The 13014-nt window shown below is 46.6% G+C and overlaps 2 protein-coding genes across 4 annotated transcripts; both read left to right on the top strand.

The window, feature by feature from the left end:
* The first annotated feature begins 139 nt into the window (after positions 1–139).
* Positions 140–10572, top strand: LOC132789233 (microtubule-associated serine/threonine-protein kinase 3). Of its 3 annotated transcripts, none has more exons than XM_060797108.1 (11): positions 140–652; positions 1758–2672; positions 2735–3231; positions 3298–3890; positions 3951–5205; positions 5670–6066; positions 6119–6453; positions 6525–7697; positions 8276–8606; positions 8674–9624; positions 9685–10572. In XM_060797108.1, the coding sequence occupies exons 2-11, from the start codon at positions 1964–1966 to the stop codon at positions 9879–9881; spliced, it is 6438 nt and encodes a 2145-aa protein (XP_060653091.1). In that variant the 5' UTR covers positions 140–652; positions 1758–1963; the 3' UTR covers positions 9882–10572. The 3 variants fall into 3 exon arrangements, with proteins under 3 accessions (XP_060653091.1, XP_060653092.1, XP_060653093.1); XM_060797109.1 differs by having other exon boundaries at positions 140–618; XM_060797110.1 differs by having other exon boundaries at positions 140–307.
* A 147-nt stretch (positions 10573–10719) lies between these two features.
* On the top strand, positions 10720–12904 carry LOC132789238 (probable Ufm1-specific protease 2). The gene is made up of 2 exons (XM_060797122.1): positions 10720–10847; positions 10908–12904. The coding sequence occupies exons 1-2, from the start codon at positions 10809–10811 to the stop codon at positions 12720–12722; spliced, it is 1854 nt and encodes a 617-aa protein (XP_060653105.1). The 5' UTR covers positions 10720–10808; the 3' UTR covers positions 12723–12904.
* Positions 12905–13014: the final 110 nt, after the last annotated feature.

Raw genomic sequence — 13014 nt, forward strand, 5'->3', positions numbered from 1 at the left:
GATTAGTTAATCGACTAATAGAAACCAGAGACTCAAAACGATGACATTTAGTCGATATACGATACCCTTTTTATCGCTGGGAGTACTACTATCGTGTTTGCACACACAGTGCTTATCATCCCCAACTCAGTTGAGTTGAGTGTGACCGTAACATCATACAAAAAAAGCAATTGATATTGTTACAACGATTTTTCGTCGCTCTAGTTGCCTATTAAAAATCTATTTTTAATAAGTAGTTGTTTCTATTTCGTTGTGCGTGCGGTGCACATGCGTGTGCGCGTCCGCAAATACTTGCTGCAAATATCATGTAATGAGCAAAAAAATAATATACACAAAGTGCATGTAACGTGTGTGTCGTGTATGTTGTGTGTGTGTAACAATCAATTGTTGCCCCACACCTACTTACTCTCTATGTGAGTGTATGTGAGAGTGTGACCAAGAGTGCGTGTCTGTGGCGTAATTGTATGCGTGTGCGTACAAGGCAGTCAGTGGGCGACCCATAAGGAGACCACCGACCATCGGCACACAGCCAGACATACACAGCGACCCCAACACCTACACACGCCCTGTGTGTTTGGAGAACAACAATATAAGGATGTATTTGCCTTGTTTTTCGAGGTGTGTGGAGCAGAGTAGCCGCTGAATGACAAATGTATGTGTCATTGTTGTTGCGGCCTGTGAACGCAATTAACTCGACTTTATTTTGTTGAATTTTATTGTGCGTCAAATCCTTTAAATAGGCCCCAACACTGCCCTTGACGGCATAAACCACCACTTGGCAAAATACAAATACAAATTCAATTATCGCACGAGCAAAAATTTAAACATTTATACAGTGTGTGGCATATTCATAGTGTGAGAGTGAGCGAGAAGGCGAGAGAAAGAGGCACAGTTAAATATATTGCATCTGTGTATGTGCGTGTGTGTAAATAAGTGCCACTAAACATACATAAATAAAATAAAAACAAACTCGGAACACTCAACTGATAACCGCAGACCAGCCGTCGACGTCGTGACTACGACAACTAAACAATAATAATAATCACATTGCACATTCTATGCCCACTTTCTTAATACTCTACACAACAACAATTACCTCTGCTCTGTAATTACAGTATATCTCAGATATGTACACACACATGTAGATTATACAATATATTTTTTACTAGTATCAATTTAATTTCTGCAATAATATTGTATACATATATAGTAAATATAACATGAATGGTATATCGTGCGTTGACACTGAATGTATATATATATATTTTTTATTATTATTTTTTTTATACATTTCTCGTGCAAAGTCTCTATTAGCTGGAGATTAACTATCAAATTGACTAAATTGTGCATAATAAAATGAAAAAACAATTTGCAACAACATTGATATTTATTTTACCTTGTACATGTTAATTTTTCAAGTCAATAAGGTTATAAATAGCAGACGTACGAACACTTTATTGGCACACTGTATACAATATAGTATATTGTATTTTGTGATCACTCTTTCAGTAGCTGCTGCTGAACTATTTTATATGCATTTGTGTGTCTATGTGTTGATTTACATATATTGAATTTTCCATTGACGTGTGTGAAAATGAAAATTCAACAGTGAAAATAAAACTAATTTTTTTGTTTTTTTTTTTGTCAAATTTGTTGCTCGTCTTGTTTGTGTGTGTTGTTTGTCAAATCAATTGCCAGTGTCTGGGGCGACATTGTTATCTCTCTCGATGCTAATTACTCTTTTTGGTCATTTACAGCAACAGAGCAATAACAGAAGCAGCAACAGCAAAAGCAGCCGAATGCCGCCATGCTCAGTAACATTAATCAATTGAATAACAGCAGCAGCAGCAGTAGCAGCAAACGAAGTAGCAGCAATAACAACAGCAACATCAGCATCGACAACAACAACTACAGCAATATGCAAGTTTGTTAGGCGCCAAAGCAGCTAACTAAAAACATCATCATGAGTCGCCAGGAGACTTTCGCGTCGGCGTCGCCGTCGTCATCGGCACTGTCTACAAAAAGTGCAACATCAATGGCAGCAACAACAACAACCGCATCAGCAGCAGCAACAACGAGCACAATATGCAGCAACAAAATCTCGACATCAACCCCACAGAAATGCGACGACTCAACATTGGAGCAGCAGCAGCAGGAGTTCATCAATCGCAGCATTGCCAGCGAAATTGATGCCAGCGATGCCAGCGCCATTTGCGATCTAACCATCAACAGCAGCAGCAGCAGTGGCGTCAGTCCGGTGGCCAAGCGGCAAATGAACTCGGCGAATCTATCGCGCATTCGTCCCCAGTCCAGTTACTCGGCGCGTGTGCTCATCTTTGATGATTCGGAGCAAGAGGCAGCTGCAGCTATTGCGGCGGCTGCCTCCTCATTGACAACTGGCCATGCAGCAAATGCATCAACGTGTTCCTCGTTGGCAGCGGTCGCTGATGTCAGCAGTGGCGTTGAGCTGCTGCCCGCATCGCCGGCCAAATTGGGCATCATGGATAATAGCAATAATGGTTCGTCGCTAATGCGCAATCTCAATCTCACGAAAAGCTCTTCTGGCGGCTTATCCGGCAGCTCAAGTTCGTTGCATTCGCGTGGTTACACGGCTCTCTTGCGCAAGATCTCCTATCAGCAGCACACGAATTCGATGCGTGCAGTGAGCAGCGGTAAGTCTGACTAAGATTACTGAGAAACTAGTTTTAAGTTCAATTTTATTCGCTTTCTTTAGAAGCATCAAATCTGCTGCGCATGCGTCACTCGTCGCTGGGCAAGTCGGCGCCCTGTTTGACTGGCAACTATTTCCGCCATGAGCTCTGTGCTCCGCAAGTCCCAACCATGCCCGTTGCTGTGCCTGCGGTGCCTTCGCCTGGCCTCAATATCTCGCGATCGGGCAGCGGCATTGCGCTGTCCAAGCATCATCATTTGCATGGCGTTGTCATGCGCGGCTCTGGATCCGGCAGCGGTGCCAGTGGCTCCAGTGGTGTGGCCCATCATCGTCTCAGTCTGGTGACGAATGCAGCAGCTGTGGCCGCCGGTTCGCGTGCCCATTCCCCGTATTCGGCCAGTCCGGTGGACAGTCCACGACTCAACTCGCCGATGCAATTTGCATTTGCGCCCATTAAACGCATTGCTTCGTGTCGCGGCGTTGTCGATGGCAGACGCTGGTCTGTGGCATCATTGCCCTCTTCGGGCTATGGAACCACGCCAGGCAGCTCCAATCTATCTGTAAGACAGCTTCATCGCTTGTCAGTTGCAATTGTTCAATTTATCGCTAATTTCTATTTTGTTTAGTCGCAATGCTCCAGTCAGGAGGCGCTCAACCATTTACCGCACAACATTCCGCCGGGTCAGGAGGATGCCGCTGCCGTTGCCGCTGGCGCCTGTTGTGCGGAGCATTTGAAGCAGCATTGCCCCAAGCACTGCGCTCTCTTGCTGGCCACGCACAAGCCGCAACAGCAACAGCAGCATGCCCCCAAACTCGCCCAGCTGCAGCCACAGCCATTGAAACCACCGATCGCCTGCATCAATTGCTGTGCCGAACTGAGCGCCACTTGCGGTGGCCATGGCCATGGCCAGGGTCACAGCAGCGGCAGTGGCAGTGGCAGTGGCAGCGGTAGCGGGAACAATAGCGCCAATGCCTCAATGACATCGGTGCCAGGCAATTCTGGTGGCCGCATGTCGCCCTATTTTCGTCCACGCTCACGCTCGCTATCGAGTCCATCGCGTTCGCCTGTGGTGGACAATGAGATTGCTGTTATGAACACGCTGTACAAGGAACGCTTTCCGAAGGCCACGCAACAGATGGAGGAGCGACTAAAGCATTTCATTAATGAGAACAAAAGCGCCGCTTGCAACAGTTTTCGAGATTCGCAACCCATCGTGCGGTAAGCTGAAGATTTCAATCTCAAATGTTACCTTATTAAATTTGTATATTCTTTTTTCAGCTTTGTGCATCATCAGGTCTTGGAGATGGCTCGTGATTGTCTGCACAAATCGGAGGCCAAGCTGATAACCGCACAGTATTTCTATGAGCTGAGCGAGAATCTAGAGCGTTTGCTGCTCGAGACAAAAGAGAAGTCACCGGAAGCTGCCGCAGAATTGAGTGGTGTCATCAAAAAGTTGCTGTTAATCATCTCGCGACCAGCGCGTTTGCTGGAATGCTTGGAGTTCGATCCACAAGAGTTCTACGAACTCCTGGAGGCGGCCGAGGGACATGCCAAGGCCATGCCTGTGATTAAAGCGGATATACCGCAATACATCATTCACAAGCTGGGCCTGAATCGTGATCCCATTGCCGAGTTGCAGCAGGAGCTGCGTGAGACGCAGCAAATGTGCGCGGAGCAAGTGACGGGCGATAAGCTGCTGGAGACACAACCTGGAGCACTGCTACTCAATTCTCCGCTCACCTGTGCGGCCAAGCAGCTGAGTAGTCTAACGCTGGACAGCATTACGCTGGATGCCAGCAATTCGGGTGGCAGCGGCAGTTGCACGCCACAGCCAATGTTGCCACAGCAACCGCCGCAAACGCCTGTGGCATGCGATGGTCATTCGACTCCAAGTTTTGCCTTGGCTATCAGTCAACTCAACGCATCCGCCGAGGCAACGGTTGTGCAACAGCAACAGCAGCAACAACAACAGCAGCAACAACAGCAGCAGCAACCGCTGCCGCATGAGAACGACTTTGACATTGCGAAACTGATCTCAAATGGCGCTTATGGTGCAGTCTATCTGGTGAAGCACAAGACGACGCGCCAGCGCTTTGCAATGAAGAAGATCAACAAGAATAATCTCATATTGCGCAATCAGGTGGAGCAAGTGTTTGCCGAGCGTGACATCTTGTCGTTTGCCGATAATCCCTTTGTGGTCAGCATGTACTGCTCCTTTGAAACGAAGAAGCATCTGTGCCTGGTCATGGAGTATGTCGAGGGCGGCGACTGCGGCACGCTGCTCAAGAACATCGGACCACTGCCAGCGGACATGGCGCGCTTCTATTTCGCCGAAACAGTATTAGCCGTGGAATATCTGCATAGCTATGGCATTGTCCATCGCGATCTCAAGCCGGACAATTTGTTAATCACAGCCTTGGGCCACATCAAGCTCACCGATTTTGGTCTTTCGAAAATGGGTCTCATGTCGTTGGCCACCAATTTGTACGAAGGTTACATTGACTCTGAAACGCGGCAGTTTTCTGATAAACAGGTGAGCATTTCACATTTCTATTTATATGAACTTGATCTTTGTACGTTGTGGAGACTGTGAAAAGGGTTACAAATTTCACAAAGTATATAATCAGTAAAAATGAAATTATCTGCAATGTGTAACTTAAATAAACACATTTTTGTGTTTATTTTTACTTTAAACGGATGTGTGTCACTCACAGTGATCGTACAATACTTTTGTTGAGCTGATAAACGTTGCAAATGAACAGCTTTTAACTGGATTAAAACAGTTGTGCGATTATTTAAACATTTATTTTATACAAACGCAATAATCCGAATTATGCAATGCAAAGGATTTACAGCAAATAAACTACATTTTGTAATTTACATATAATTTTAAGCAATTATATAGGTCAAGTCAAGTTTAATTTATATTTATAGCTTCCCTTTAAACCTGTTCAAATTCATTATACGTTTTCTTTAATTTTATCGTCTTGCTTTCAGGTGTATGGCACCCCGGAGTATATTGCGCCTGAGGTGATTCTACGCCAGGGTTATGGCAAACCCGTTGATTGGTGGTCCATGGGCATAATTTTGTACGAGTTTCTTATTGGATGTGTGCCATTCTTTGGGGAAACCGCTGAGGAGCTGTTTGCGCACACTGTCAACGATGACATCGAGTGGCCCGATAGCGAGGACTGGCCAGTGCAATCGGAAGCGAAGGATATTATCACCCAGCTGCTGCAGCAGAATCCACGCGATCGTCTTGGCACACAAACGGGTGCATTGGAAGTGAAGGAGCATGTCTATTTCCAGGGCATGGACTGGAACTCGCTGCTGCGGCAAAAGGCCGAGTTTGTGCCGCAATTGTCGCATGAGGATGACACCAGCTATTTTGATAGTGAGTATACCTAAAATTCTTCTTTTCTTTATATTAATTTCATATTTTGCAGCTCGCATGGATCGCTATAATCATGATTTGGGCGGCGAGGACACCGATGACACTGATGATACGCCCGTCATTGGCAGCTTCAACTCTTATACGCCACAATATCGCAAGCAACACTATAGCTGGTCACGTCATGCCACGCCCACATCGACAGATGGCTTCAAGGCGACGCCAACACTGACCACGTTGCCATCGCGTGCCCAGGAAACTGTCTCGGCATCCACAATGCTGGCGACATCATCGACGGGTGCGCTGCCCAAGCTCAAGTCAACAGCTGTTGCCCAAGACTCGGGTGTGGTCAACAAGTTCTTGAATACGCCACAGTTGCGTAAACTGGATGTGAGTATTCCAAAAAAAGATGTTTACCTCTACATTTTGAACTTGAACTAATTTGTACTCTTTACTTGCAGCTCTCATCCAGCTGTTTGAAGGTGCCGTCTACACCGGATAGCGAGTTTCTGCCGGAACTGCTGCACAATGTGACCATTGGCAACGATGCCGAGCTGCGCATGCTCAAGCATTACCTGCAACAGCCAACGACGCCGGCAGCAGTGCGTCTGCAGCAGCGTCATAGCATGCCACCGAACACCACCACGATCATTAGCACACCGGCAACGCCGCCACCACCGACTCAGTCGTCCACAGCGACGCCACAGCCTCAGACGAGCGTGAGCAGTTTCTCGCGCAGCACACCGGAGAGTTCGCAAACGGACAGCGACGACTTCTCGCCCCAGATCAATCGCAAGCGCAAGGGCGTCTGTGCACGCGATATTTTGCCACGGTTCTCCATCTCGATTGAGGATGAGACCATCAGTGCTGGCAGCTCCTCCACGGAGAACATGAACATACGTGAGCAGTCGCCATTGGCGTTGCAACATCAACCGAAGTCTATGGATGGCAGCTGCAGTAGCGGACCCTCCTCCTATGGCGTCAAGCATCATCGTTCGCGTTCGATTGTCAAGTCCGCCTCTGCCTTGGGGCTGTCTTTAATGTCGTCACTGGATAACACTCAATTGGCAGCGCAGCTGTGTGGCATTCAGTCACCAGGTAGTGCTGGTGGTGGTGGCAATGGTTCGAGCACTGCCAGCTCAAGGGATACATCACCTTGTCGTGAGCTATCTCCGCTGGTGACCAATCTCAAGCCGCCCATCATTATACGTCGCGGTCCGCGTGGTTTTGGCTTCACCGTGCACACTATACGCGTGTATTATGGTGACACAGACTTCTATACCATGCACCATCTGGTCATGGCTGTCGATGAGGGCAGTCCAGCATTTGAGGCAGGACTGCGACCAGCGGATCTCATCACGCATGTGAATGGCGAGGCGGTGCAGGGTTTGTTCCACACTCAGGTGTTGCAGCTGCTACTCAGCGGTGGCGAGCATGTCACCTTGAGAGCCACGCCGTTGGAGCACACTAGCATCCAGAGCGGTGGTCGAAAGCGTGATTTAATGCAGAGTAAATTGGCCAAAAAAGGTCTGAATCGCCAGAAGAAGCAGACGAAGCGGGAGCACGACAAGAAGCGCAAGACTTCGTTGTTCCGCCGCATCAGCAGTAAACGTGCCAATGCCGAGATGCAACAGGTGAGTCACATTTTAATAATTAATTGAAGCAAAACTATGCGGGAAAATTAATGTCAATTTACTGATTAGTTATTTAGTAAAATATGAGCATAAAATATTGTGGGCTTAGTTATAAAATACTGCAAAATTTAGCCCTTGTTCATCAAATGCTTGAAGAAACCTTAATGTAAATTAAGTTATTTATTATGATCTATTAAGAAGTGAAATTACATGTGAAATTTGCATACACAGCATCCAGAAGGAAGCAACTCCTATCCTACAAAGTATATTGATCAGCGTCAACATCCCAGAAACACCAGATCTCGGAGATTAAAGGAGCTAGAGACTCCCAATTTTTGTACAGACAATAACTACTATAGCTTTTATGACTTCTGATTTATTTTATGATCACATTAATTAGATAAGAAATACGTTTCTATAGGCAAAAACGCATACTTAACATACTACTAGTTGCTTTGTCTGAAAATGGGTAGCAGGTATCTCACAGTCGAGCAAGCTTTCTTACTTGTTTTTTTATGTATAAGCAATATTTGCAGAATATATAACAGTTCTTTAATTATCCCTTAAATTTCTTACAGTACTCGGCAGGCACCAGTTCACCCACCACGCCATCGGCGCGCAATCTCTCACCGCTGGACTCGTCGTATCACAGCAGCAGCTGCTGTCAATCGGCAGCCAACTCATCCTCACAATCCACGTCGCCATCGTCGTCGTCACCCAACACGCCCACCGGTTCTAATGGCAATGGTAATGGTAATGGCAATGGCAATGGAAATAATGCCATAATTGCTGCACCTGTCGCCGCATTGAGCGTGCAACTGCCGCTGCCACCGTCCAGTCCCGTTGTCCTGCTGCCACATGTGGGCGCCGTGGTCGGAAATAGTGCCACATCTGTGGGCAATGTGCCAGGTGCGTTTTTGATGACGTTGCTTAAAAGTATAGAACTGATATTAATAGTCATGCTCTTCTTGTTTAGTTTCGCCCACTGGTGTCGTGCCGCAGCTGTATCAGCGTCCATCAACATTGCATGGTCTGAAGCACAAATTGCATGCAGCTGCCACTGGGTCTGGTGGCACTGGAGGCTCGGGTGCAGCGGGTGGCGGCCTCAAGACACTGCACACTTCAAGTAGCAATGCATTGCCCAATCGCCGCAAATCGGTTGGCCATATACCGCTATCACCGCTAGCACGCACGCCTTCACCATCACCGTTGCCATCGTCGCCCACTCGCTCGCCATCCCCGCTGGCCTTTCCGCTGGTGGGTCATCAACCGGGGGCCTCAAATACCACACAGTCCTATAGTCCGGGCAGCACGCTGCCCACACTGCAGACGGCGGTGAGTGCGAGCAGCAAGAAAGCGGGTTTTGCACGCACTAAATCTGCGGAGCCAAGTTCACCGTTGTTGCGACGCGCTTTGTCGCCAGATCGCTTGCATCCACGCAGTGCTGAGACAAAAATTTCGCCACTATGCTGCTCGCCGCCCATCAAACAGCAGACACAGCATCAGCATCCACGCGTTGTTGCTGGTACCTGGCGCCCCGCAGCTGGAGCAGCTGCAACTGGAGCTGGGACCGTACAGCAGCAGCAACTACAACAGTTAAGCAGCAATTCAGAGGAATCTCAAAGGCAGGCGACAACGCAAGCGGTGACAGCAGTTGCAGCAACAGTTGGTGGAACACCGGTTGTAGCTGATAACCAAACAACGAACAATGTGGGGGCATTACAAAGCAGCTGTGAGCTCTTGCCACGAATTGCAGAGGAGAAAGATTCGCCTACAAGTACGCAGGATAGTAGCAGCGTCTCAGAGGGCTTTATGCCGGCTATTGAAGAGTATGCGGAGGGTGAATCATCCTCATCGCCTACGCAAACTTTGGAGAAGCCCTCGTCAAAAGAACAGCAGCTCAATAAAGCTAAAAAGTCCGAGATGGGTAAGTGTCAATAGTGCATTCCAACTCATAATAGATTGCTAACGAGATTCCAACTTGCAGTCAAAAGTGATGCGTCCAAAAAATCTTCGATTACAACGACAAGGCCAGCAAGCACCAGTGCTGTTCCACTAGCTGTGGGACAACGCAAGGAGCCAACGGCCATTACAACAGCAAGCGCAACAGCTGCAGCAACCACAACAACAACAGCATCTGCAACAGCAACAAGCGCTACTCTCACTGCGAAGCAAAAGAAGTAGCGTCACCGGAATGGTTGTTTGTGTTTTAAATTTCATGTTTAACGTTTTATCTAAATGTTTGCAACGTAAATATTTTTAAATCGAAAGGTTAGAAAGATAGAATGAAGGCAAAACGAAACGAAACGAACAAGGTAGCCGCAGGAATTTGATAACTAAAATATTCAAGGGATTGTATTAAAAATATGTATGCTTAATTGCGTTCTTTGGCCAAAACACCAAACAAAATTAGCAAAGAAAAAAATGAATTAGTGAATTGTGAAAAAAATAATAATACTAGTAGTTTGTAGTATCTCGTATCTAACAAATTGCTTATTATGTATTGTAAATTAGTAAAGAATCGAAGGAAAATAGAAATGAGGAGAGCAAGATATTCCAGATAAGTCGAAAGCACTAGGAATGTAAGCGCAATTATAGCACACAATTATGAATATTGTATTGTATATAAATATATATAAATGTATAACATTGATAGAATTAACGTTTAGTAAGCAAAAATTGAAAGGGAACGCCCAAGAAAATAATAAATATGCGCCATCGTGCTGGTAACAATTGAGTGAAGTAATGCTAAAGTACGTACATAACATAAAGCTGCTTGCTCAGTTCAATACTAAATGCGTTTTTTGCGAATCTATATTCTATGCCGAATTCAATATATATTATACTATTAAATAAATGTTATATGTGTGTGTAATCAAGATGCTGTTTGCTTTTTACATATTCAAACAATTTGTTGCCAGCGCCAATAGCCTGAACTTCTAATGCTGTTGGTCACATTGATTACCGATAGGCACTACAAATGTACATCGCGAGCGATAACAACATATTTACATGTTATCGATAGTTTATTTGCCAGCTGTGCAGTTTGTACCTCAATATACTTCAATTTCACGCCTAGTTTTGGAATAATAAAGAAAAAAAAAGCAAAAAATGCTTCCTAAATTGAGAATATCATCGTTTCTGCTAAAGGTAAATAATTAAAAGCAATTCCCAAACGTTGCTAGTTACATTTCAACCTTATGCTTGCAGCGACTGGAGCGTGTGAAGCTGCAGTGCAGCGGTTGTTTATATGGCGTATTCTATGGAGATGGCACTTTGCTGCTCTTGAGCTTCAATGTGGAGGCCAGCGTAGGTCAATTGAACTATGAGCACATCCAGCACAAATTCCCAGCCGAACTGGATCTGTGCGGTTTTGTCAATTTCGGCGACTGCACGGACACCGAAGCGAATCTGAATCAAGTGATTTCATCAGTGGACATCACAGATAATCCTATCGTGCTGCAATGTCAACTTGGCACATTGGTGGGCATGAAGGCATCGTTCCGTGTGCACGGCAAATTGGAGCACGTCCCCTATGAGGTCATGGAGGCGCCACAGCTCTTCAATGACTTTTGTTTTACGCGTTTGAAGTGCGGTTTCTTTTTGCACACACTGCCCACCCCGGAAGCCATTGCCAGGGAGATGCATGTGCTGCGCAAGCGTGTGGCCGATGGCAGTCTGGTCTTCAATGTGGCTCAGACCAAAATCTATGTGAGCAGCAACTGTGGCACACAGCACAAGGGCTTCAACAGTGAATCTCGCATCGAAGATCTCATCGCTGAACTTCCAACGCCAGCTGAAACACCCAGTGGCAACAAGAAGAAGTCGCTGGCTACAGCAGCACAGCAGGTGAAGCACAATGGCGCCGTGGGCTGTGACTACGATGTGATTAACATTGATGTGCTGCGATGCCGCACCCGAGAACCGGCTGTGGGAGATGCAGCTCCTCAACCAGCACTAAGCGTTTGCTTCACACAAGAGGAACCGAGCAAGGTGCAGGTGCCGTTGGAGCTAGAGGCCATGGCCATACTGTGCAAAAAGACGAAGCTATTGCGGCTCTACGATGTGCTCATCGAGAGCATCTGTCGTTCCTTGCGGCTATTCGAGCAATGCCTCAGCGAACGTCTCGTGGAGACGCAGGAAACGGCAACGGGTGCCCAATTGTTGACGCCACGCAGCTATCATTTTTATCCGCAGGAATTTGGACACTTCCTGAGCTGTGCCTACTTGGAGGATCTGGGCGACGATGAGCCAAGTGTGCAGGAGAAACGCAAGCGTCTGCATCGTCAGTTCGCCTTGCCCGCAACACGTCCGTACTTCAGGCGCGCCAATCAATGTCACTTCCAAACTGACGTGGCTGATGTGGCCGCCGTCGAGACGGCAAACTGGACGCCGCTACTTAATACGCATTTGGGTGTGCGACCCAGCGGCGTGACCGATGGCAAAGAGTATCTGGTCAATGGCAACTATCATTACTATCACTATTTGCAGCAGCAGGTGCAAGACAAGGGCTGGGGCTGTGCCTATCGCTCGCTGCAGACGATCTGCTCATGGTTCCTGCTCCAGGGCTACACGGAGCGTGCGATACCCACACATCGTGAAATACAGGAATATTTGCACAAAATCAACGATAAACCAGCCTCATTTGTGGGCTCATCGCAATGGATTGGCTCCACCGAGCTAAGCATGTGTCTGCAGGGATTCCTCAATGTGGATTCGAAGATATTGCATGTGGCTTCGGGAGCGGAGCTCTCAACGATTGCCTCCGAGCTGGCGATGCATTTCCAAACGCAGGGCACACCGGTAATGATTGGTGGCGGCGTCTTGGCGCACACAATCATTGGAGTCGATTATTGTGTGCAGACGGGACAGGCTAAGTTCTTGATACTCGATCCACATTATACGGGCGCTGATGAGTTGGCCACCATTCAGATTAAAGGTTGGTGCGGCTGGAAGGGTATGGACTTTTGGGACAAGAAGAGCTATTATAATCTATGCATGCCCCAACGGCCGATTCTATACTGAACTTTCCATTTTGTTTTTCCTTTTTGCAATTTGCATTTAAGTACGATTTTTGTCAAGCTTTAATGTGTAGCTGTCACGTTGTTTATGTACTGTATTTTATATATTATATATACTTATAAACCTAATTTAAGTTGTTTGCTTGAGAAGTTTAAGACATGCTGGACTGTCAGAAAAATATCTGTTTAGGCGAGCGAAAAATTTAATTTACATAAAAGTTGCGATTTAAAAATGATTTGCTTGGAGAAATTGAATAGAATAATTGACAAAAAATGATACTCAAAATGCTTGCAAT

This window comes from Drosophila nasuta, chromosome 3 (genome assembly GCF_023558535.2).
Source record: "Drosophila nasuta strain 15112-1781.00 chromosome 3, ASM2355853v1, whole genome shotgun sequence".
Taxonomy (NCBI): domain Eukaryota; kingdom Metazoa; phylum Arthropoda; class Insecta; order Diptera; family Drosophilidae; genus Drosophila; species Drosophila nasuta.

Excerpts from the sequence above, each read along its gene's own strand:
- LOC132789233 (XM_060797108.1), top strand. The coding sequence starts at position 1,964 with ATGAGTCGCCAGGAGACTTTCGCGTCGGCGTCGCCGTCGTCATCGGCA. Across the intron at positions 7,698-8,275 it reads CCAATGCCGAGATGCAACAG|TACTCGGCAGGCACCAGTTC; the intron begins GTGAGTCACATT and ends AATTTCTTACAG. Across the intron at positions 8,607-8,673 it reads ATCTGTGGGCAATGTGCCAG|TTTCGCCCACTGGTGTCGTG; the intron begins GTGCGTTTTTGA and ends CTTCTTGTTTAG.
- LOC132789238 (XM_060797122.1), top strand. The coding sequence starts at position 10,809 with ATGCTTCCTAAATTGAGAATATCATCGTTTCTGCTAAAG. Across the intron at positions 10,848-10,907 it reads TATCATCGTTTCTGCTAAAG|CGACTGGAGCGTGTGAAGCT; the intron begins GTAAATAATTAA and ends TTATGCTTGCAG.